Source organism: Thyridium curvatum, assembly GCF_004353045.1.
Source record: "Thyridium curvatum strain D216 chromosome Unknown NODE_61_length_262293_cov_79.419913, whole genome shotgun sequence".
NCBI lineage: Eukaryota > Fungi > Ascomycota > Sordariomycetes > Thyridiales > Thyridiaceae > Thyridium > Thyridium curvatum.
The window spans coordinates 237,258-262,293 of NW_022156816.1; the positions used below are offsets into that span (position 1 = coordinate 237,258).

Here is a 25,036-nt window from a genome sequence, read left to right on the forward strand (position 1 = left end):
CTTGGACCTACGTGCAAAATTAGCTCCGAACGGACATGGCCATCTGCACCCTTCATCTCTCCTCCCATTCCATACACCACTCCCTGTTAGTGCGCGGTCGGCAGGAGCCCCACAAGTGCGAACGTCTAAAGTATAATTCAACAACCTGATGCTTCTCATTTGCCTATCCTGACTCCTCGGCATTGCCCTCTTCAGATTTCGTCAGCATATGCCTTCATCTTGAGACTCGAAATGGTACGCTTGCTTGCTCTTCCATCTGGGCTCCACATCGAGACACTGACGTCCGCGACAGGAGGTTGATTTAATGCAGATCGACTCGGTACAAGAGGCTCCAGGTCTCGAGGACAAGAAGGTCTCGGAGTTTCACGAGGTGTTTTCTATCTTTGTAAGTCTTGGCTCCTCTGTGTCCAGAACATATCCCAAGACTTGAACGAGGCTAATTTGGGTTTGCTACAGGATAAGAACGGCGATGGTAGGTCTTGGATTCTTCGGCCGTACAAAAACCGTTAGGACGACATGCTCAGCCACCTCCGCAAAAAAACTAGGCAAAATCACCGCCGCGGAGCTCGGCATCGTCATGCGATCACTCGGCCACAACCCGTCCGAGACGGAGCTGCAGGACATGGTCAACGAAGCCGATGCGGACAACAATGGCACGATTGACTTTGACGGTACGTTTCACTCGGCAAGCATGGGTCGGTGGTGGCAATTTCGTGATAACAGAACGAGGGTCTCGGAGAATATCTTTGTGGCTGACGTGTTTCATCCTTTCTCCAACACAAAAGAGTTCTTGGCTATGATGGCATGGAAAATGAAGGAAGCAGACCACGAGCAGGAACTCCGGGAGGCCTTCAACGTGTTCGATCGCGACAACGACGGTTTCATCACGGCGGAAGAGCTGCGCCACGTCATGACATCGATGAGCGAGAGCGAGCAGCTCACGGATGTCGAGCTCGATGTCATGATCCGAGAAGCGGATCAGAATGGAGACGGCCAGATTGACTGTAAGTGGATCGCCATGGGTTGAAAAGCGACTGGAAACGAAACGAAACAGACCCAACTAACAAGAATGTTTGTTTTCAACCCTAGTCAATGAATTTGCGCACCTGGTGATGCGCTCATGAGATGCCTAACGTCGGGATACACTGTAACTACTTGACTTTATCACTGATGTACCATTTCTACCGCTCCGAGTTTACGCATTCTTGTGCAATGAATCCCACTATCCGTGATCATGGAAAGGGGGCTTCTGCGTCCACATCAACAAAAACAGCGAGTCTCTCGATATGGACCCTGATCCTCAGGATAGGTGCCGATCATGCAAAAAGACATCGACTAGGTCGCACGACCAGCAACTCTACCCGATGTTGCTGTTTAGGTTTTGGGCCGGAAGCATCGGTGCTTACCCCAGCGTGCAGCCTGTGCCATGTGCTCACCGCATCCAAGGTGTCATCACCATTACTTTTTCGATATCAGACAAGGCCACCTCCGCTTAGGTAATCGGAAGCAGGGCATTCAGGGAGTGTCGCCGGCGTGGGGTTGATGCCAATCTGGCGTTCGTCCCATACATCAGATTAGATTAGATGCCGGGGTCCTCGCCTTGGCTGGGACGAAATCCCTCAGCTGGAGTGGGATGTGCTGGCTTGGCGATGTGTTTATGTAATCGGAGACGGAGGCGACCCCATTCCGGCATTGCCAAAAGTTTCATGTTTCATGCCAATCCCATCTCGCCTTGCGCCGCCTCCAGATGCCCATCCACTTATGTTTTGCGAGCCAGATCTGTTTCTTGCTTGCACAGCCCTCCCCTAGCGCTCGCTTACAGACGACAACTGTCACAGTTACCAATCTTCTGCCCTTGCTTTCTGGCCCCTAGTGTCGATCCATGATTGGGTCCGGATCTGCAGACTGCTGTCTGTTACCCCGTCTTGCCCATGTCCAGGGAGCATAGTGTAGCACCGAATGACATGCCTGACCTTCCGGCCAAGACGCCCGCGGCGATAGAGGAGACCGCGAAAAATGGGGTTTGCGGGTTTCTGCCGTTACCGCGCTCTGACTGCCCAGAAAGGAGTTGTCGCAACAATTAAAACTTTGAATGTGACGAAATGTCTTGTCCTCCCAACCTCTCCAAAGGCTCCCTCCCTGGGTCGTCCTGATATAAACCGCCGAAGCCTCATCGACATCGGGACCACCGGATCAGGCTCAGCGGATCGTGTGTGCATCGTGTTCCCTCCCTTTACCTCCTTCATCCCAATCCCAACTGCAGCCGGCGAACACACACACACACACTCGTACACATATACCCTCGAGTGGGCCATCCCGTCATGGCCAACAACCTCCTCGACCCAAAGGCGCTGCAGGACCCGCGCCAACGATCGCTGAGCGACGCCAACACCATCGCTTCCGCCGGGCCATCCTTCCTCACCACCAGCGGCACGACCGCCGCCTCGAGCTTCATCGAGGCCGATTCGCCCAAGGACAATGACCTCAAATCCGACCTCATGTCCGCCCTGACGCCGGACCCGGGCACCGAGGCCGACTTCCAGGTCGCCAACAACCCCTTCGACTACAGCCCCGGCCAGCTCAACAAGCTCTTCAACCCAAAGTCGCTCGACGCCTACCGCGCCCTCGGCGGGCTCGAGGGCATCGCGCGCGGCCTGCACACCGATGTCACCACGGGCCTCAGCGTCGACGAGGTCGAGGCCCACGCCGCGGGCGGTCACCACCACCACCACCTCCACCACTCCTCCGGCGGGCCGGCGACGCCCGGCGCCGAGCGCGCCCGCGTCTACGGCCGGAACCAGCTGCCGCCCAAGAAGCCCAAGTCCATCTGGCGGCTGGCCTGGATCACCTTCCAGGAGGCCGTGCTGCTGCTGCTGACGGTCGCCGGGACCATCTCGCTGGCGCTGGGCCTCTACGAGACCTTTGGCGTCGCGCACGCGCCCGGGGACCCGACGCCCGTCGACTGGGTCGAGGGCGTGGCCATCCTGGCCGCCGTGCTGATCGTCGTCGTCGTCGCCTCGCACAACGACTGGCAGAAGGAGAAGGCGTTTGTGCGGCTCAACACCAAGAAGGACGACAGGGAGGTTAAGGTCCTGCGGTCGGGCAGGTCCATGATGATCAACGTCGCCGACGTGCTGGTCGGCGACGTCTTGTACCTCGAGCCCGGCGACCTGGTGCCCGTGGACGGCATCTTTATCGATGGTCACGGCGTCAAGTGCGACGAGTCGTCTGCGACGGGCGAGTCGGACGCTCTGAGGAAGACTGCTGGCGCCAAGGTCTTTGAGCCGGAGCACAAGGATGGCAAGGAGATGGACCCGTTTATCATCTCAGGCGCGAGGGTTATCGAGGGCATGGGCACGTTCCTCTGCACGTCGGTGGGCGTGCACAGCAGCTTCGGCCGTATCATGATGTCCGTTCGCACCGACATCGAGTCGACGCCCCTGCAGAAGAAGCTGGAGGGTCTGGCCATCGCTATTGCGAAGCTCGGCGGCGGTGCTTCGGTGCTCATGTTCTTCATCCTGCTCTTTCGCTTCTGCGCCAACCTTCCCAACGACCACCGGCTGCCCGAGGAGAAGGCGTCCACTTTCGTCGATCTCCTGGTCGTGGCCATCGCCATCATCGCCGTTGCCGTGCCCGAAGGCCTGCCACTCGCCGTCACGCTCGCGCTCGCTTTCGCCACGACGCGTCTTCTCAAGGAGAACAACCTTGTACGAGTGCTGAGGGCGTGTGAGACGATGGGTAATGCTACTAGCATCTGCTCAGATAAGACCGGAACTTTGGTATATATCTTCATATCTGGTGGATGAAGCAGTACTGTGAGAGACGAGACTGACTTCGCATAGACAACGAATAAAATGACGGTCGTCGCCGGCCTCTTTGGCATCTCGGAATTCGCATCCGACGTCACGTCATGGGCCTCCACTCTGTGCCAGGACGTCAAGCAGCTCATCCTCCAGTCCGTCGCCATCAACTCGACCGCTTTCCAAGGCCAGCAGGACGGTGTCGAGACCTTCATCGGCTCCAAGACCGAGACGGCGCTGCTCGAGCTCGCCCGGGACCATCTCGGCCTGCAGTCTCTCGCCGAAGCCCGATCCAACGAGCAAATGGTCCACATCATCCCTTTCGACTCGAGCAGGAAGTACATGGCCGCCGTCATCAGGATACCTACCGGCTACAGGCTCCTCATCAAGGGCGCCTCCGAGATCGTCCTCGGCTTCTGCTCCACCCAGATCAACGTCGCCACCGGTGCCGCCGAGCCCCTGAACCGCGAGTCCGTGGAGGAGACCATCGCCTCGTATGCCCGCAAGTCTCTGCGCACCATCGGCCTCGTGTACAAGGACTTTGAGCAGGATCCCGACCTGGAGAACCTGAGCGACCTGACCCTGCTCGGCGTCGTCGGCATCCAAGACCCTGTCCGCCCCGGCGTTCCCGAGGCGGTGCAGAATGCCGTGCGCGCTGGTGTCACGACGCGCATGGTCACTGGCGACAACATCTACACCGCCCGGGCTATCGCTACCGAGTGTGGTATCTACACCGAGGGCGGCATCGTCATGGAAGGCCCCGAGTTCCGCCGTCTCTCCGAGGAGCAGCTCGACGAGGTCATCCCGCGCCTGCAGGTCCTTGCCCGTTCGTCACCCGAAGACAAGCGCATCCTGGTCACTCGTCTCAAGGCCCTGGGTGAGACCGTCGCTGTCACCGGCGATGGCACGAACGATGCTCCCGCTCTCAAGGCTGCCGATGTCGGCTTCTCCATGGGCATCTCCGGTACCGAGGTGGCCAAGGAGGCGTCGGAGATTATCCTAATGGACGACAACTTCACCTCGATCGTCACTGCGCTCAAGTGGGGACGCGCTGTCAACGACGCCGTGCAGAAGTTCCTCCAGTTTCAGATCACCGTCAACATCACTGCTGTTCTTCTGTCGTTTGTCACGTCCATGTACGACCCCAAGATGGAGCCTGTGCTCAAGGCTGTTCAGTTGCTATGGGTAAGATTTGGTTCTTTGGTATTTGATGCATATATATAAGTACTGACCATCTGTAGATCAACCTGATCATGGACACTATGGCCGCCTTGGCTCTGGCTACTGATCCCCCAACCGACGCTATCCTCGACAGACCACCTCAGCCCAAGTCTGCGCCGCTGATCACCATGAACGTAAGTAGCACTATTCATCGGCATACAATCGATACGAGAACAACCCACTAACACCCGGCTGTCCATAGATGTGGAAGATGATCACGGGCCAGTCCATCTTCCAGCTCGTCGTCATCCTCGTCCTCTACTTCGCCGGCGGGTCCATCCTGCGCTACGACCTCTCGGACCCGGACCAGAAGCTGCAGCTCGACACCGTCATCTTCAACGCCTTCGTCTGGATGCAGATCTTCAACGAGCTCAACTGCCGCCGCCTCGACAACAAGTTCAACGTCTTCGCCGGCGTCCACCGCAACTGGTTCTTCCTCGCCATCAACGCCATCATGATCGGCCTGCAGATCGCCATCGTCTTCGTCGGCAACCGCGTCTTCGACATCCACCCGAACGGCCTCAACGGCGCCCAGTGGGCCATCTCCATCCTCATCGCGGCCATGAGCCTGCCCTGGGGCATCGTCGTGCGCATCTTCCCCGACGCGTGGTTCGTTGCTGCGGTGCACTTTGTCGCGCCGCCTTTCGTCATCTCGTATCGGTGGATGGCCAGGGGCTTCAGCAAGTTTGGTGCCCTGTTCAGGAGGAACAAGAAGGTGGGTGTGGATGTAGAAGAGCACGTCATTGAGCCGAAGAGGGGCTGAAGCATTTCCCGTGAGGGTTCATTATTGGGATTTGGTCATTGCATTTGCATTGGGGGTACGGGCGCATCACACTGTCATTCACCGGAGGCTGAGCGATTGCATATTTTGGATTTTGGGGAAAAGGGGTGTTTTATAGCTAGATATATGGGAATATGAGAAAATTCATCACTTCTCTTGCACACGAACAAGAACTTTGCCCGCAGCCCCCTTCCTAACGTGCTCGATGGCCTTATCCGCCTCCTCGAACGAATACGTGGAGTCTACATTCACCTTCAGCTTCCCCTCCGCCATCCAGTCCCTGACCGTCTCCAAGTCCTTGCGCTTGTTCTCGGTGAGGAAGAAGACGAACTGGTGCGAGCCGCCGCCCAGGAAGGACGGCAGCAGCCGCGTCTTGAGGATGCTCCCCATGCTCGCCGCGGACACGTGCCCGCCGACAAAGACGAACTTGCTCCCGGGCAGCAGGAAGCTGCCGCACGAGGCGTACAGGTTCGAGGGCGAGTCGCCGACGTTGTCGACGCAGAGGCTGAACACCTGCCCGCGCTTCCTGAGCTCGGCGAGCACGTCCTCCTTGCGGTAGTCGATGACGTCGTCGGCGCCGAAGCCCTTGCACAGGTCGGCCTTGCCCGTGGAGCAGGTCACGGTGATGTGGCACCCGAGGGCCTTGGCGACCTGGATGTTGGACAGGCCGACGCCGCCGGAGCCGCCGTTGACAAAGACCTTGTCGCCGGGCTTGACGTAGGGCGCGATGCACTGGTACGCCGTCAGGGCGACGGTCGGCGCGCCGGCGGCCTGCTCCAGGTCGAAGCCGGCCGGGAGCGGGGCGTACGCGTCGCGGTCGAGGACGAGGAACTGGCCCAGAGAGCCGGGGGACTGCTTGGGGTTGGCGCGGCCGATGACGGCGTCGCCGGCCTTGACGTCGGTGACGCCCTGCGCCACGGCGACGACGTGGCCGCTGAGGTCCATGCCGGGGGTCTTGGGGAACGAGGTGATGGCCCGTGACGCGAGGCCGATCTCGCACACCTTGTAGTCGGCCGGGTTGAGGCCCGCGCGGGCGACCTCGACGAGAACCTGGCCGTCCTTGAGCTCTGCCTCCGAGGGGCGCGGGACGTCATCGTGGAGCTTGAGCGTCTGCTTGAATGCACCCGGCTGGGCGGCTTGCCAGGCTCGCATTGACTGTGCCATTATCGACTCCGGATGTTTTTGTCTGGAAGTGTTGGTGTCTTGACGGGAATGTAGTTCCATCAAAGATTTGTTTCGACAGTGATTAGACGATGAACCCTTAACACCTTGGTATCACCATGGTGACGTATTTTTTCTCTCTATCAGATCAGGAAGGCAATTTTTAAGTTTCACATCGAGTGGAGCCTGGCTGTTGTTTATCCTGGTTCTCCGGGCCGCGTGACGGGTACATGACACCTCTAGTTGCACCGGAATGAAGGTTGTATGGAAGCTATTTTCTAGCGCAACCGAGGCAACTACCGTAAACGGACGACTTTAGTTCACATGCGTGGGTGGACCTGACCACTGCCATACCTGCATAATTTGTAGCTGCATATAGGCCTGACCACTTTACTGAAGTGGCTGTGAGTGTTAGAGTTAGCAGCCTTAAAGACATCCATACAAGCTGTTATCTAAGTACTAGAGGGCTCTAGAAAGGTTCTAATAATATTAACGCTGGAATCGTAATCGATAGGAAGACGTTAAAATATCCTGAGCGATTGCTTGTCATGCCAGGCATATACCGTGAGGCTGCCAACGATCATCGAGGTCGTTGTAAAGTCCTTGATTGGTAACATTCGAATATGCAAGAGGTGTTTGGACTATGGTGAACAATCTCACCAACTTGGCTCCATACCTGACGAACATCAGTCACTCAAGCACCGGGAGGATGAAAGGTGCTCAGCAATGGAGCCAAGTTGTCGAGATTGCTTCACCAGAGTCCAAACACCCCTCGCGTGTCGATATGCTTCGAAAACCTATACAAACTGTCGATTGGGGAAAGATATTGGGTATTCATGAGCTCTGTTGTCCCGTCCACGTTGAGTTTGACGCTCTACGACTGGAGATGAGTTTGAAATGTTGAGAGGATCAATAATACAAAATGGCGCCAGAACTGAATAGACTCTTTCTGATGAGGTGCTGATCTTCTGAAAATATGTCTGTGGGAAGACTGCGTCATCAAGAACTAACAGCACGGCTAAGCGCGAGCGCCGTCCGTTCCACAAGACCCACTGCCATCCTGATCAGCAGATAAGTCAGCGTCACAATCTCCTTGTATATACGGTAAGGTCTTTTTTTTTTCATCATGCCATACTTCTCGCTTGTCTACATAGGGATCAACTTCTGTCCGTGCCAGTCGCGGTGCCGGGTTGGATTTCATTGTATTGTCATACAGACCGGACAACACAATCTTTCCGGTACTGAAGAGCGGTATCCTCTTTGGGATAAACGTGTTTCCTTGTATTTTCAAGACTTGGGATCTCAGTAAAGATTCAAAACACAGAGTATTCCTGTATAATAATCCCAGTATTTTGTATTGGGGAACATCGTATACTTGTATCCTCCAACTGCTCTATGGGTCAGGTATCCATGATATACCCTTCCAAAGTGCGAAGCTTTTCCTTTTCTTTTGTGTATCGCTTACTCCTCCCGATGAACTGATCATCATCCTCTTTGGGTTGTCTATCCGTGGTGCTGCCATTTCCACACTCTGCGGAAACCTATCTCCAAGATGTACTCTAAGTGAACACCGCTAGCTCCTTCACCCTCAATTTATTCGCCAGTCTCGATAGCTTCATCGTCCTCATTCAATCAATAGAAGAGAAAACCTGAGCCAGCCTCGAGCACCCGCTCATCTTCCAGGACCATCTCCAAGTCCTCGACATTGGCTAAGGGGCGGCTATGGTCATACCCGAATTTCCAGGCGAAGTCATCGGCGAAGCTGCTATCAACAACCTCGCCAACTTGACCATCTGTAATATAGTGAAGTCGTGGGTAATTGGGCTCCATTTCGCACGGGCAACACCAGTCATGGTAATCGGTCCATGGCGCCTCGCTCAGATATATCTTGCGCCCCTCGATGAGGTCAAGATGCAGCTGCTGCATTGCCTTCTCTTCGTCGATATCGGATAGTAGATAGACCTTGGCCCATGCCTCATCAATGTCGCCAGCCTGGACGAGCCAGTCGAGTGCTTCCTGGGGGGAATCCTCGGGAGAGGTGGGAGGTGGAGGGAGTGACGATAAGTCGACGCGTCCACGATCCGACATCCAACTAACTCTCCAAGCCAGAACCTTTCTGGGTTGATTTGTCCAAATCCAATCCATAGATGCCTCATCTTCCCAGGTTGCTTGCTTCAACTCGCCCCGACAGATGGCCTCCCAAGCAGCCAACTGGCCCTCAGTATGTCGGAGGTCAAAACCAGAGAATGTAGCCTCCGTGGCATTGCCCACATTCTCCCGATCTTGCTCCATCTCTTATCCACTCTGCTCTCGTGCTTTGCGGAAGAGTCTGGTGTGTGATGAGTAGATCGATCGAACTTCGCAGGGTGATAGCGGCGTGGCTGGGCTCGCGGTCGGGCGGGTGGACACGGTATTCCCGATGCCAAAGGGTTTTCAGGATGGTTGGATGGATGGCTTGGTCGAATATGATGATCAGCGTAGACGTCGATGTCTAGTGTCGAGAATGTAGGAAATCATCGAAATTCGTTCCCAGGGCGCCTTTTTATACCCTCGGGAGGGCTGCCAATTGTTCAGTAACATATGCCTCAGGAGCAGAGGTACCATCATATCGAGTGCTACAACGAGTTAATTCAGCAGACGGGAAGTTCACACAGAAAATGGGTGGGCACAGTAGTAGTTTTAGGGGGGGAGGGGGCCACCCCTAAGCCCCAAGGTCCCACCCCCTCGCCGGGTCCGGCCCCAACAGGAATGTCCATCCTGTTAGTACGTGACACACCATCGTCCAGACAATGAGATCAACGCCCTTTACAAAGTCTGATACTGCAGGAACTTGACGGCTTAGGGTGGGGGCGACAGTCTAGGGTAGGGGTGAACGTTCGAGGGTCATGGCATGACATGTCCGCAACTATCTTCTCGACCGGGACAACGCCATCCATCTTTTCTTTTGTCAGTGAGAAGCCAGTGGCATCTCCATGTGTCTTCTGTGAATAGTATGGAGATACCTATGTGTTTGGCCCATACGAGTCATACGACAGACCGAACGGTCCTCGCACGAATGGCAGAGTGACTGGACGAGAAGAGATATTCACAGCTAGTCCTCTCGTCCCTTGAAATCCATCCTTCTCATTTAACCTGTTCAGGAGTCTGGTACCATCTATGTTTGCTTCACTCGAGTGATAGATAAGGCAAGTACCCACATCCCGGACCACCGCTCGTCGTGGGCCACCTTGATACACCGAAAATCCACTTTTTAAACTTTAGATTACTAGTGTAAAAGAATACTCAGAAAAATAAAAATACCCAATTCGGAAAGCTTATTGAATTCTTATTGAAAAACAAATATAAAATAAAGTATGAATATTTTCTTGATAGAATAAAGTATATCTTAAAGCTCTGAACTAGTTTATGAATATATTCTATATTAAAGTATTAAGAGAGTTAACAATTTTAAAAATATTTTTTTAAAATATCTTAATTATATCTTGTTTATAATAGAAAAAGCTTTATCAAAATTATAATGCTATGAACTTATTTATTAAGAGAATAAGGGTTAGCGTTATGTATGTAAAGAATTGTTAAATGTGGCCTACGACCAAGGGGCTTGCCTTAACCAGTCTCGTCCATACATTGGTCTTGGTCCTGACCTGGCCACCCAGACACCTGGCACGCAGTAGTCAACGACCGGCTACTCACTGCTCGGAACGTAGCTCCTCGAACTGGGACTCAATTCTTGAAATATGGTACGTTACTTTGATGAAGAACCATCTAATGATGCCACCCTGTGGTTGCACCGAGCCTGCTAAGTTCTCTAGTCTAATACTGTACTGTATTTGTGCACGAGGACAAAGAGGAGATTATGTCGCAAACATGGCTACACCACAGAATGCCAATGCATACATCATACTAGATTGAACTAAGTCTTACGGAAATGGCTAGCCTCCATCTCATCAGACATTTGGCCCCATGGACCCTGGATGGCCAGACTCTTGACTCGGTTGTTTTCCTAACGCCGAGCAGGACTTGGTACAATGGACCTTGAAATTTCAAAAAGCCATATATAGGTCGCACTAATTCGCATCTCGGCTACGACTGCGCACGGTTTGACTGATGAGCCATTGCATGGTCAATATAAGTGCGTAGTATCCTGCCAGTATTTGGCAATCGGAATCGCCAGAGATGACATCACAAGCTTATACCGAGACATTGCTTTCCTCTGGTTGATTAGATGTATCAAACACCAGAGATGCACACGGGCCTATGGTAAAGTCATTGCAAGATTCTGCAGTACCGCCTCCGATGGTTGCCTCTGGGGCTTGGACGCAAGATCTAAGGGTGCGAGAGACGGGCCCGAGATAGTCAAGGATTAAGTGCCGAGATCCCTTTACGAAGCTACTTTCCTCGCAATATATCCTGACTTGAGTCTAATCGAGGCTGGCAAACATTGCGAGATTGCATCAAGTGAAATCTAATCTTGTTGGGTGCCTGTGCTAGTGTGGTATTCCAGGTTGCATTGGGCAGGCCTGATGTACATGTACTTGCTGACAGACTTGATATCATATGAAACGGCGCCATACCTATGCCTCTGAATGGTTCCTAATGGGACAGACTTATAATTGATGTCATCGACAGTTTTGCAGATGACTTCTGGTCGGAGAGTCTACTGCGATTAGCCAACCCCCTTTTGCCCTTTCTGATCACTTCAGACGAAAGCATTGAAGTCATCAGACGAAAGCATTGAAGTCATCAGACTCTACACCGTGGTATAGCATGTCCAGGAGGGGCAAGGTATTCCAAAATATGGAACGGATTCTCTGAAGACGTGCCCAACAATAGTGCTCCGCCTGTTGTCTTCTGGCCTAAAAGGTGACCGAAATGAATCATCTCTGAGGGATAGATCTCCCAGCCTAAGTGGTTCCTGATTCGCACCGACAGGAGACCTCACAACCCCGGTCTAAGGTCGTCAAGCGTATGGCGCTACAAGCCCGATTTCATGTGAACCATAAACAGTGACACCTCCGAACCCGAAAGAAGGGCGGTGGACTGTTCCCGTAGAACCCTATCGGTCACGTTGACTTCGCCTAGAGTGATCGAGCGTGGACCAGAGCCGGGCGGCCAGGTAAATGCAATGCCAACCGAAGTGGAAGCGGCAAGGAGAGATCCGATCCCCAGGCAACCACAGAATTCCACTAGACTGATATCTGCGGGAGTGATGCAGCCAGTCTGGAGTGAGGCATTTATGTATTGACTCACGACAGCCAACTCCTCCGCATCCCGGCCAGTGTTATTAGAGCTCTCTTCCCCATTAGTGGTCCACGAACCGCAGTCGCTCCGACCTTTACGCTGAAATGCGAACTGGACAAGACCTGTACGCGATAAAGCTGCTGAGAGGCGATCTGCCCTATCAATGCTTAGTGGAAATGCTATGTAATCAGGTGACGCTGATGGAGAAATGATCAATAATGAGTGAGCCAATAGGTTGATCGGAGCTCCAGGCCAGATGTGTTGATTGGGCTCCACCCGACGAGCTTCTTCCCGTAGTATTGGACGGGAGAAGACCTGAACCAAGATGTCCTCTTGGGCTGTTTTGTCGCTGTCGCCTACTGAGCCAATCTTGCGCCCTAGATCGTACTTGTGACTCAAGTCACCACCATGCACCATCGTGAAGTGTAATTCCATAGATATCTGGCAGTTTGAACATGACCATGGTCACTCCCTGTGCAAAGGAGCCGTTTCGATGTTGGGCAGTTCGAGCTTCGTATCTCTCACGATAGATACTGTATGCATGACATGCAACGGAACGGAACCGAGTAGTGTCATCTCAGTGCTATTTATAAGCAGATTTGGCTAGCTCCACCTCTCCATCCACGTAATATACCTGCATATGGACAAGAAATCGGTGGAGTATGTGCTGAAGGGTCACCCGTCCCGTCTGTTGTAGCGCCGATCCATACCGTGCAGATGAACGCTGCTCCCACTCAGAGCGAAGCGCCGAGATAAAATTGCCAAACCTTGCTGCTATCCATGCATGATAGAAGTGTAGCCGTACGTTTGACGTCGTGTACCCCTACGGCAATCATCGAGTTTTCAAACACTTGGTAAGACAGGTGGAGGGTTTCTGGTCGGCTTAGAATCCACGTCGGCAACGCTGCGGACTGCGTGTTGATTATGTTCGAGACATCAATCTGAGGCTGTCAATCGTTTCCGGGTCTAGCCTTACCTTCGTTTGACCATCGTGACTGAAAGTGGCAGGCAAAACCTCATTGGGCAATCTAATCATCCTAGTGTTGTTTTCATGGAGCAGAGCTCCTTTGGCTGATTCTCAAGCATAATACATTTATTGGAGCCCCAAAGGAACGAAAACAACCCTGTGACCTTTGTTTTGATAATAACCCGGACATGACCATCATAACACTGCACGCGGTGTGCCCATCAGTCTAGGAAGGGGGTCGGCTCGTGTTAGTCCTATATAGAACCTGTGAAGGTCAGGCGCTCCTTACCTACAGGCAGTTGCGTGCAAGAGGAGGCAAATGCGCTACGCGACGGTACCTGCCATGCGGCATCCCGCAAGCTTGGCTTCTTAACTGAGCCAATGGGAATATTTATCGCACGCCCTCCCTAATGCTGGAGACGGTTAAGACCGCCAAGCCGTCGGAGTCCGTCTGTCCTAAGATGCTAGCTGCCGGGTGTTCGATGTGTGTACCTTGATATATATAATCTTCTGTATATAGTATAAAGATATATAAGCTGACTGTATGACTCTGAAACCATATAGAACCCCTATACATCACAGTGGCCTTTTCTTTCTGATAATATAATTAAGGGAGCCACCTTTCTTCTAACAGCTTTTACACTTAATAAGCTATATTCTAGATTATTACTATATTCTACTTAATAAAAGTAAGGTCTAGAACCAGATAGACTTGTCTAAAAGTGTAGGTGATTGGTGTCAGTTTGTTGATGTGTTATCTATCACCTAGTTACTTTATATCTCTATTAATGTTCTAGATCCTTGCTAGGACCTGAAGGCTTCAAAAAGATGGCTGGCCTGTGTTGAATTCAGACTGTGAGGAATGGACATACCCAAAATCTCAGTACTATCGATGTCGACCTTCGCGTTGCGTCCCAGCTCTGATACCGTTACGCATACTCGAGCAGGCTTTGGGTCAGGCACAAGAGCGGTATCTGTGATGTTAGACTGATTTCATGAAGAAGGACGGTTTTGAGGCTCGCTTACAAGCGGGATTCATTGCTTCGAAGTCTTTTCTGCCAGTGATAAAGATATCAGCCTGATAATACCGGTGTTATTTTTTTTAAAACTTTCATGCATTTAGTTTGAACAGATATCACCTTTAATACCTTGTAGAGGTTGCTACTAGCGATGATAAGGACAGACTCAAGCAACTTGAGAGCTATAGTCTACATATAGAGAGCCTTAGTCCGTTCTGTGCTCGCCGGGGAATGAGTGGAACCAGGCACTTACTTACAGTCGTCTATTTGCCAACATTGTCCCCCACGAAGAGCTTGCTAGTGCCTAGGTCGAGACCGATCTTTCCACTATAGTACACAAGACCATTATAAATGACGGCCTCATTGAACGGGGGAGAGAAAAAGTCGGGCCTATGGAAAACTATCGTTGCGCTTCGGGAAATGGAAACTGAATCTATCAGGAAAGAGGATTGCTGGTAATGTTCCACCCACTTGTGTAGATGGGGAGTCTATTATAGTAATTTCTTGCTGCTCCCAGCCTTTCAACTTAGCCTCAGTCAGTTCCACATCCGGGTCTGAAACTGGGTCCTAGCAAGGCCAAGCTGAATTTTGCGTCTCTCGAGAGACATGTATTCCCAAAAAGCCTTTGCAGAGCCATCGTTGCCAAACACCATAGGGCAGTCAAGACTGCGCCTCGTGAAGTCGTCTGGAGCCAGGTGCCACACCGATACCCTCGTCCCTAGTCGACGCCATGTTTGCTGTCCTCTAAGTAAGTCTTGCCCGAGCGGTAGAATGCCTTCCGGTTCTGTCTGGTGTCTTCGGCCTGAGCACTGCCATACATCTCGCCGAACGAGGTTACACCAATGTCAATGTCCTAGACAACCAAACCTATCATAAGAGCCAATACTCCTATGACAAGGGTTGCAATGCTGCTTCTGCCGCTGGGCCTGTTCGTCTTGATTACTAAAATCGAAAGGCTGACTTCGCGGAAGATATCAACAAGATTATCAAGGCCGCATCTGGCTATGAGGGAGAGTATCAGACTACAGCTCTCGACGCCATCGCCCGATGGAAGCAGTGCAACCGAGAGATAAAAAGCGGAAGAGCCGTCCCTCCTGGTTTGACGACAGAAGACGTGCTATTCGTGAGCAAATGGCAATTACACCATGACCTCCGACTCGGCCCTTGCTCGGTTTTAAAAGAACACTATCAAGAACATGAACCACGTGGGGCTAACTCACACGCAGGTCGTGCTCACGAACCAGGATGATGTAGAACGTGTCAAAGGCCAAAAGTCGATTTTGCTGTGCTATACACCCGTTTAATCGCAAGAACAACCACGGTCTCCTAGATGTCCAGGGCGGCTTGTCTATGCCGACAAGGCTTGCCGATTTGCCCTTCACAAGGTGGGGTCGTTGGGTGTCAAGATGGTTCTCGACAGGCCGCAAGGCACCTTTTCGCATCTCCTCGGAGCAGCCAACTCCAAAGTGACTAGTGTGCAGACTGCTACTAACGGGACATCTCATCAAGCTAACCTAACGATCCTAGCTTGCGGTGGATGGACTCCGTCTCTCGTGCCTCAAGTCGACAGCCTCTGTGAGACCACGGGTGGAAGCGTGTGCATATTTCAACTGCCAACTCTCCCTTGTGGGACAAGCTTGCTCCCAAGAACTTTCCCCACACGGACGTAAGTCAAGCTGCATACCTACAAAAACATTTACAAGAGGCTAATCACAATGAACTCAGGTTTGACATACAAAACGGCAAGCATGGCGGGCTCTACGGATTCGCTCGTGATGCCAAAAGCGCAGTCAGGATCGCTTGAGGGACCAAGTACACAAACCCCCAGACACAAACAGGAGCGCCAAGGGGGGTCCCAATTGCCAGCTAGACTAGGCAGTCCACTCCGAAGCTACCCTAACAGCGGCCAGCGTCATCCAAGGCTTCATGCGAGAGAATAGGCCCAATGACTACCTCCGACATTGAAAATGGCGGAGCCTCAGGCCAGGCGTGACGCCCTACAATACCATCATGGAGGGTGCAGGTAGCGAAAGGTCGTTACAAACGCAGGCACTTGACGACGGAAGATGGCCTGAGCTCACGTGAATCTCGTCTGGAACCTGCTGGAGGCGGTAAATGCCGTATTCCATCTTTGAGGCCGTATGCCTGGACATCGCCAGTCACCCAAACAGAACGGTAAATTGCTTTCAACATACGAAACGCAGCGTCAGCTGGGGTCATGAATAGCAAATAGAAAGTGACTCACAGCAGTCTCAGCCGTGACGCAAGACTCAGCCACCGAATTTAACCGCCCAGCGCAGCGCTGCCACCTAATCACATGACGGCACCGACCGGCGCAACAGCAACCCGCAAGCCCGAAGCCCGGTACGGCTTCGGTGACTTTTTTGCGTAATCACTCACTATGCTAGCCTAATAAAGGACACTCGTCGCCTTTGTTCTGCTGCATCCTTTCAGTCCCTGCCTCTTTCAGTCCCTGCCTCTTTCAGTCCCTGCCTCTTTATTGAAAAGAAAGAAGCCATCTCTCCTTTTTAATATTCCAGAAGTCCTGTTTTCGTATGTTCTGACGACCATCATCATCAAAGAAAACAAAGAACACACACACACACACACACACACACAAACACCCGCGATGCCCAGCCAGGCGGAAATCGAGGCGTCCAACGCGCTGATCAACGACGCCACGGCGCCGCGCGTCTCCGTCTTCGCCGGGGCCACCTCGGGCGTGGGCCAGCTGACGGTGCGCGCCCTCGTCGCCACGGGCGCCAGCGTGCGCATCTACCTCGTCGGCCGGCGGAGCGCGGCGGCGCGCGCGGCGGCGTTGATCGCCGAGCTCGAGGCCGCCAACCCGCGCGCCGAGATCGTGTGGACCGAGGCCGAGATCTCGCTGCTGGCCGAGGTGAGGCGCGTGTGCGAGCTCATCAGCAGCAAAGAGCCGCGCGTCGACCTGCTCTTCCTGTCGGCGGGCTACGCGCCGTTCGGGCGGCGCACCGAGACGGCCGAGGGCCTCGAGGTGTGCCAGAGCCTCGAGTACTACTCGCGCCTGCTCTTCGTGCTGCGGCTCCTCCCCGCGCTGCGCGCCGCCGAGGCGCCGCGCGTCATCAGCGTGCTGGGCGGCGGGTTCGAGACGGCCAACGGCATCGACGTCGACGACATCGACCTGCAGCGGCCGGGCAACTTCAGCGCCGTCAAGGCGCAGTCGCAGTACGTCAACCTCAACTCGGCGGCGCTGGACAAGGTCGCGGCCGACAACCCGCACGTCACCTTTATCCACGCCTCGCCCGGCTGGGTCAACACGGGCAACGTGCACCGGGGCGACGTGGACCCCAACTCGCTGTGGGCGTGGTTCGTCTACCTCTTCCTCAACCCGCTGATCCGCCTCCTGGCCATGAGCGACGAGGTCTCGGGCCAGCGGCAGCTGTTCAACTGCACCAGCGCCAAGTTTGGCGGCAAGGGCGTGCCGTGGACGGGCAAGCCGGGGATCAACACGCTGCAGAAAGAGAGCGGGGGGTTGTTCATCGTCAGCCACCGGTGCGAGACGTGGCCGAAGGAGACGGTCATGCCTGTGGTGCGCGAGAAGGCGCAGCCGAAGGTCTGGGCTCGGGCTCAGGAGGTGCTTGGACCATATCTGTGAGGCAACTGCTATGTGCGTAAGGGGTTTCTTATTCGGGGAGAGGGATACAGAACATATCCCATCAGCGTACCAAGACGATATACTCGTCAAGATCTACCTAGAACTTGTATAAGGGCTTTAGTGCTGAAAGCCGGGATCGGTGTGTGTACTATAAGTACCTATACATAAGGCTATTCCTATTATCAGATGTTGTATATATTTAGATATAGCGCCTTCCTACTCTTCTAGGCACTCTAAGCAAGTTAATTAAGCACTATTCCAGTCTATTTTAATAGGTTGTAAGCCTGGAATTCTATATAAATTCTATTTTTTATACTAAATTAGCTAAGTATTAATACTTATACTTATAAAGAATATTAATTAGGATATTATAGAATAATTTTACTATCTTTAAAGATTAATCTTAGTTTAAATTAGCTATAAGTAATATTAAAGTAATAATAATAATAAATAATAAGTATTAATAATATAAGATATTTCTACTTCTTTATTATTATAATACTAACTTCTATTATAATAATTAATTATAAGATAGCTAAAGATATTAAGTATAGATAATTATATTAAGTTAATATAATAAGTATTTAAAGTTAATATTAATTTATTATTATTTATAGTTAGTATAAATAATAATAATAATAGAGATAAAGTTAAAGATAAGCTCTTAAGTATAAGAGGCTTATAATTATTATTATAATAATATTAGTTTTATAAGAATCTATTATTATTATAATTCTTATTATAATTAAATATATTATTATAATATTTAAAAGAATAAGATTAAATAGATATTATTATTACTTAAATAAGTATTATAGTTATAAAGCTAGAGCTATTTATTAAAAAGCTAGATCTATCTTTAATTAATATTAACTTATAATTAAAACTAAATAAATATAAGTCTTATATATTATAATTTAAGAATATTAAACTCTAACTTTATAATAAAGATATTAAAGATCTTATATTAATTTATTAAAGTTTTAATTAAGTACTCTTAATCTTATAAAAGTAGTAAACTAATAAGTAATATATATATCTATATATAATATAGATAATACTTAATAATATAAATATTAAGTTATTTTATAATAAAATTATTATTATAAACTTATTAAACTAAATTAAAAAGAAATATTAAGATATTAATATTAAAGTATTATAAAAGTAGTTTACTAAATTTAAAATAATTAATTCTAATATATTTATAGAAGTATAGACTCCCTCTTAAAGAGTTTATAACTATAGTATAATTCTATAGTATTAAATTAATTAATTAATTAGAATCTTATATATAAGTTATTTAAATAGCTTCTATTAACTCTATTTAATTTACAACCCTATTAGAACAACTATTAATATAATAAAATCACTATTAGTTCTATTTCTTCTTTCTTCTTTAAAGATACTTAACTATCTTTCTTAGATATTCTAGTTATAACTAGTATTTCTTAATATTAAAGAGATAGTTAAGATTTAGATTATTAGATTATATCTCTTTAAGAATAATCAGACTCTTAAGTAACTCTATAATATTAATAGTCTTTAATAGGCTATATTTAAAGCCTAGAAGACTATAATTATTAATATTATTAATTCCTTTAATAGCCTTATATAATTTATCTAAATTAGACTTAGAAAAGATAAACTTCTTAACTTTATTAAAGAGTTATTTATTCTTCTTATTAGATATTATAGAAATAAGAAAGAATAATATCTTTTTAATAGTCTTAAATATATATATTAATATTATATAAGATTATTTAATAGAGAATATACTTAAGAGTCTTAATATAGATAAGTATAAGAGATAGACTTAAGAGAATAATAAAAGGATAGACTATTTTATATATATTTAAGATAATCTCTTAGTAATAATCTTAAAGTATATTATTATATTAAAGCTTATAGGATAGATTACTTATTATTAAGAAACTATTTATTATAATAATTTAATTATATCTATTATTATTAAGTAGATAGCTTATATATCTAGACTTATAAACTTATATATATAGATATCTAGATAAGTTAACTTATTAGCTAGCTATAGGCTAAACTATAGTTAAGAGGTTAAAAAGTCTAGAACTAATTCTAGATCTTAACTATAGTTAAGAGATTTAAAAGTTTAGAACTAATTCTAGGCCTTAAATCTATATTAAAGATAATTAGTAGTTATTAGACTTAAGAGCCTTTATAATTAGAGAACTATACTTAATTAATCTATAATAATAATTATATTCTTATTATTAGATATTATTATAGTATCTCTAAAATATAGGTATTATATTTATTATATCTCTTTTAACTATATTATATTAATAATATAACTTAGCTTATATCTAATAGGTATACTAAAAATAAATAAAATAGATAGATAGATAGATAGAAGTATAGACTCTTTCTTAATAAATTAAAGAGATATAGAAGTTATTAGATAATATTAAACTAAAATATAAGCTTTTAAAGAGCTTTATTCTTTCTAAGTTTAATAAGAGTTTAAACTATTACTTTAAGATCTAATAAACTATATTCTAGATAATTTATTAAGAGATATTACTAACTCTTAAAGTTATAGTTCTTAGTATTAAAGTAGAGAAAAGTTATTTAATTAATAAGATTAATAATAAAAGAGAGAAATTAAATATATATATAGATAGAGTTAATAGAGTTAGAAAGTTAAGTAAGAACTTTTAGAGATAATAAAGTTAAAAGTATAATATAACTAATATATTATTAAAGAAAGAGAAGTTTAAAATAATTAAGATATCTTATTATATCTATTATAACTATATAGAGTATATTAAAGATTATTATTAGAAGCTATATCTTAAATTAAGAAATAAATCTATTAAAAGTAACTATAGATTTAAATAGATAAGTTAGTTAGATTATAAAGATTATAATACTAATTAAAATAGCTATAATAATAGAAATAATAAGAAGCTTATTAATAATAAAAGTAATAGCTTTATCTTTATCTTTTATTAAATAGATAAGAATAGAGACTATTTATAATATAAGTAATAATTAACTATTATACTCTTTACTAAGCCTAAATTCTTAACTTAAGCTTAGAATCTTATTATATCTTTTAATAGAAAGAGTTTTATAAATAGTACCTCTTTAATTATAAGATCTAAAATATTAGAAGAATTAATATTAATATTATTAAAATTAGTATTATTAAAAGGATATACTTTATTAATAAAAAGAAAGTTAAATTTAAACTTTAGAATATACTCTATATCTTAAATCTTAAAGTTAATCTAGTCTTTCTTATATAACTTCTAGATAGTAGAATAGAGTTTATAATAATAAGAGAGTATTAGAATATTTATTAGTCTATTAAAAATATTAATAATAAGTGTATAAAAGAGAGATATATTTAAGAAATTTAATTTAATATTCTCTTTATATTATAGATAACTAATCTTAGAATCTAAGTACTTATATCTTATATAATTAATAATAAAGTATATCTATAATATAAAAGAATAAATTATCTAGATAAAGAGAATATTACTAAGCTTTAAGAGATTATAGATAGAATAGAGAAAGTCTAATAATTTTACTTATATAAACCCTATATTTAAGAATAAATAATAGAGCTATTATACTATAGAGAACTACTTAAAGAGAGGTATATTAATAATACTATCTATTATAATATAGTTAGATTATATATTAATAGCCTAAATAATAAATAATACTAAATTATAATAATTAATAACTATAATTAATATAGTAAAACTAAGCTGATTCTATCTTAAGAAAAGATCTACTAATATATTTAAGAATTTATCTTTATATTTAAACTTTAAGAACTATAATAATAGAAGTATAGTCTAATATATTTTAATAATATATAAGAGATTCTTAATAAGATCTTTAAATATTAATATATTATAAAAGAGATAGAGATATATATTTTAAAGATTAAGTAATACTAATTAAATAGTCTAATAGAATCTTTTAACTATTATATTAAAGATAAGCTACTACCTATAATATTTAAAAGATATATTCTTTAGAAGTATTAACTTATTATTCTTAAGATAATTAACTATCTATATAATTAAAGCTCTTACTTAATACTAAATATTATACTCTTTAAGATAGTCTATAAATAGTAATTAAATCTATTTAATATTAGAATTATTAATATAAAAGTTGATGGGCAAGGATGGGACTGGATGCAGTGGTATGAACGTGGTTGGATTCCAACTACAACTAAAGGTTTGTATGCTAAGCTATATGTAGATGATGATGACCTACAACTTCTGACAGTTGTCAGCAGCTGCCATCAGCAGTCATCAATCTAGGTCCGTGCGCAGCAGCGCACATCGACAAGCATGGCCATGTGGCCTAACAAAAGTTTAAAGATATCTATTATAATAAAGATTAAAGAAGCTAGATAAAAGAGTAGAATATTATATTTTAATAGGCTTTAAAGATAATATAATATATAGATTACTTATATTAAATAATAAGATTATTAAGATAAATAATATTTACTTTAAAATAAAATAACTTAATAACTCTATACTTAATTTAAACTTTAAGAAGAAATTATATAATTAGCCTATCTCTTTTATCTCTCTTATTTATTATCTCTTTAATAAGAGTAGAGATATCTCTTAATATTATATATATTAAGCTATATAAATAAGTAGCTTTTAAGCTAAATATATAATAAAGAAGCTTAATAAATAGTAAAGATATTTAATAATTATAGATATCTCTATAATAAAGTATTAAAGAGTAGATACTTATATAATAAGTAGTAAATTATTCTTACTACTACTTAATCTTGAGAGTAGAAGCTTTATTATTATTATTATCTTTAATAATAATAATCTATTATTTTATTCTATATTAAATAACTAAAGCTTTATAATTAATATTAATATATAAGTATTATTAAGTAATATTATTATTTAATCTATATAATTTAAAGTTATTAAATAAGAGATCTTAAATTAAAGTAAGCTATATTTTATATATTAATATCTATCTATCTATTTTATTTATTTTTAGTATACCTATTAAGTATAAGCTAAGCTATACTATTGATATAATATAGTTAAAAGAGATATAATAATTATTATAGATTAATTAAGTATAATCCTCTAATTATAAAGGCTCTTAAGCCTAATAGCTACTAATTATCTTTAATATAGGTCTAAGGCCTAGAATTAGTTCTAGACTTTTAAACCTCTTAACTATAATTAAGATCTAGAATTAGTTCTAGACTTTTAAACCTCTTAACTATAATTAAGATCTAGAATTAGTCCTAAACTTTTTAACCTCTTAACTATAGTTTAATAGATTTCTTACCCTATAGCTAGCTAATAAGTTAACTTATCTAGATATCTATATATATAAGCTATTTAATAATAATAGATATAATTAAATTATTATAATAAACAGTCTCTTAATAATAAGTAATCTATCCTATAAGCTCTAATATAATAATAATATATTTTAAGACTACTATTAAGAGATTATCTTAAATATATATAAAATAATCTATCCTCTTATTATTCTCTTAAGTTTATCTCTTATACTTATCTATATTAAGACTCTTAAGTATATTCTTTATTAAATAACCCTATATAATATTAATATATATATTTAAGGCTAAAGAGATAGTATTCTTTCTTATTTCTATAGTATCTAATAAGAAGAATAGATAACTCTTTAATAAAGTTAAGAAGTTTATCTTTTCTAAGTTTAATTTAAATAAACTATATAAAATTACTAGAAGAATTAATAATATTAATAATTATAGCCTTCTAGGCTTTAGATATAGCCTATTAGAGACTATTAATATTATAGAGTTACTTAAGAGTCTAGTTATCCTTAAAGAGATATAATCTAATAATCTAAATCTTAACTATCTCTTTAATATTAAGAAATACTAATTATAGCTAGAATATCTAAGAAAGATAGTTAAATATCTTTAGAGAAGAAAGAAGAAATAGAACTGATAATAATTTTACTATATTAATAGTTATTTTAATAGGGTTATAAATTAAATAGAGTTAATAGAAGCTATTTAAATAACTTATATATAAGATTCTAATTAATTAATTAATCTAATATTATAGAATTATACTATAGTTATAAATCCTTTAAGAGGGTTATATATTAATATATCTTAAATCTATCTATCTATTTTATTTATTTTTAGTATATCTATTAGATATAAGCTAAGTTATATTATTAATATAATATAGTTAAAAGAGATATAATAAATATAATATCTATATTTTAAAGATATTATAATAATATCTAATAATAAGAATATAATTATTATTATAGATTGATTAAGTATAGTTCTCTAACTATAAAGGCTCTTAAGCCTAATAACTATCTTTAATATAGATCTAAGGCCTAGAATTAGTTCTAGACTTTTAAACCTCTTAATTATAGTTAAGACCTAGAATTAGTTCTAGACTTTTTAATCTCTTAATTATAATTTAATAGATTTCTTACTCTATAACTATTAGGCCATAGGCCATAAGTTGTTAATATGTGCTGTTACACATTAATACTGATAGATAATAGCTGCTGATAGCTATCAAAAGCTATTGGTCATTGTCTGTACATATCTTACACTGATTAGCTCTGATAGCTTTAGTTAGAATCCAACCACATTCATACTACTACATTCAGTCCTATTCTTGCCTATTAAATTAGTAGTAAGAGGTGTTCTTATCTGGTGTAAGCCAGCAAGGAAGATCAACCTCCTTTTACTTCTATTCCATTCTTCTCATAAAATTTCCTCCTCCCCCTATATCGTCCTAAGAGATCCTCACTCTTTAGATACCATCAAGCATTATTATTTTTTAATAATAATAGACATAACAGCAGTAGCAACAATAATAGCTACTTATATTAGATAAACTATTACTATAAATTAATAATTTTATTCATATAAACTGCTTGGTCCCCTATATAAAACATATATAGAAGAAGCTAGACCTCCTTCAACTTATTATAAGATATTACATTAGTATCCCTAAGGCAATATAATAATTAGTAGCTAAGGAAGATCCACTATATAATCCCTAATAAGTTATTGTCACGAAACCAGCCGCAGTTACCGCGGGGCACCGCCCCAGACGGGCCGCAGGACTGGCCGGCAGAAAACCACACACCGCCTGCCCGAAACGGCGTGCTAACCAGTGCTCAGTTAGCAGCAGTTAT

General features: G+C 44.0%; 6 protein-coding genes across 6 annotated transcripts; 3 read left to right on the plus strand and 3 right to left on the minus strand.

The window, feature by feature from the left end:
- Nucleotides 1-231: 231 nt before the first annotated feature.
- On the plus strand, nt 232-1,027 carry E0L32_008950 (uncharacterized protein; the record flags this gene model as incomplete). Its single annotated transcript, XM_031143861.1, has 4 exons — nt 232-234; nt 293-385; nt 457-472; nt 525-1,027. 4 exons carry the CDS (start codon nt 232-234, stop codon nt 1,025-1,027), a joined length of 615 nt encoding a protein of 204 aa, XP_030991639.1.
- A 1,294-nt stretch (nt 1,028-2,321) lies between these two features.
- Nucleotides 2,322-5,784, plus strand: E0L32_008951 (uncharacterized protein; the record flags this gene model as incomplete). The annotated part of the gene is made up of 4 exons (XM_031143862.1): nt 2,322-3,779; nt 3,843-4,985; nt 5,042-5,155; nt 5,224-5,784. 4 exons carry the CDS (start codon nt 2,322-2,324, stop codon nt 5,782-5,784), a joined length of 3,276 nt encoding a protein of 1,091 aa, XP_030991640.1.
- Nucleotides 5,785-5,949: 165 nt separating this feature from the next.
- Nucleotides 5,950-6,966, minus strand: E0L32_008952 (uncharacterized protein; the record flags this gene model as incomplete). The annotated part of the gene is made up of 1 exon (XM_031143863.1): nt 5,950-6,966. One exon carries the CDS (start codon nt 6,964-6,966, stop codon nt 5,950-5,952), a length of 1,017 nt encoding a protein of 338 aa, XP_030991641.1.
- Nucleotides 6,967-8,595: 1,629 nt separating this feature from the next.
- E0L32_008953 (uncharacterized protein) lies at nt 8,596-9,255 on the minus strand (the record flags this gene model as incomplete). The annotated part of the gene is made up of 1 exon (XM_031143864.1): nt 8,596-9,255. The coding sequence occupies one exon, from the start codon at nt 9,253-9,255 to the stop codon at nt 8,596-8,598; it is 660 nt and encodes a 219-aa protein (XP_030991642.1).
- Nucleotides 9,256-11,937: 2,682 nt separating this feature from the next.
- Nucleotides 11,938-12,621, minus strand: E0L32_008954 (uncharacterized protein; the record flags this gene model as incomplete). The annotated part of the gene is made up of 1 exon (XM_031143865.1): nt 11,938-12,621. The coding sequence occupies one exon, from the start codon at nt 12,619-12,621 to the stop codon at nt 11,938-11,940; it is 684 nt and encodes a 227-aa protein (XP_030991643.1).
- A 4,198-nt stretch (nt 12,622-16,819) lies between these two features.
- On the plus strand, nt 16,820-17,821 carry E0L32_008955 (uncharacterized protein; the record flags this gene model as incomplete). Its single annotated transcript, XM_031143866.1, has 1 exon — nt 16,820-17,821. The coding sequence occupies one exon, from the start codon at nt 16,820-16,822 to the stop codon at nt 17,819-17,821; it is 1,002 nt and encodes a 333-aa protein (XP_030991644.1).
- Nucleotides 17,822-25,036: the final 7,215 nt, after the last annotated feature.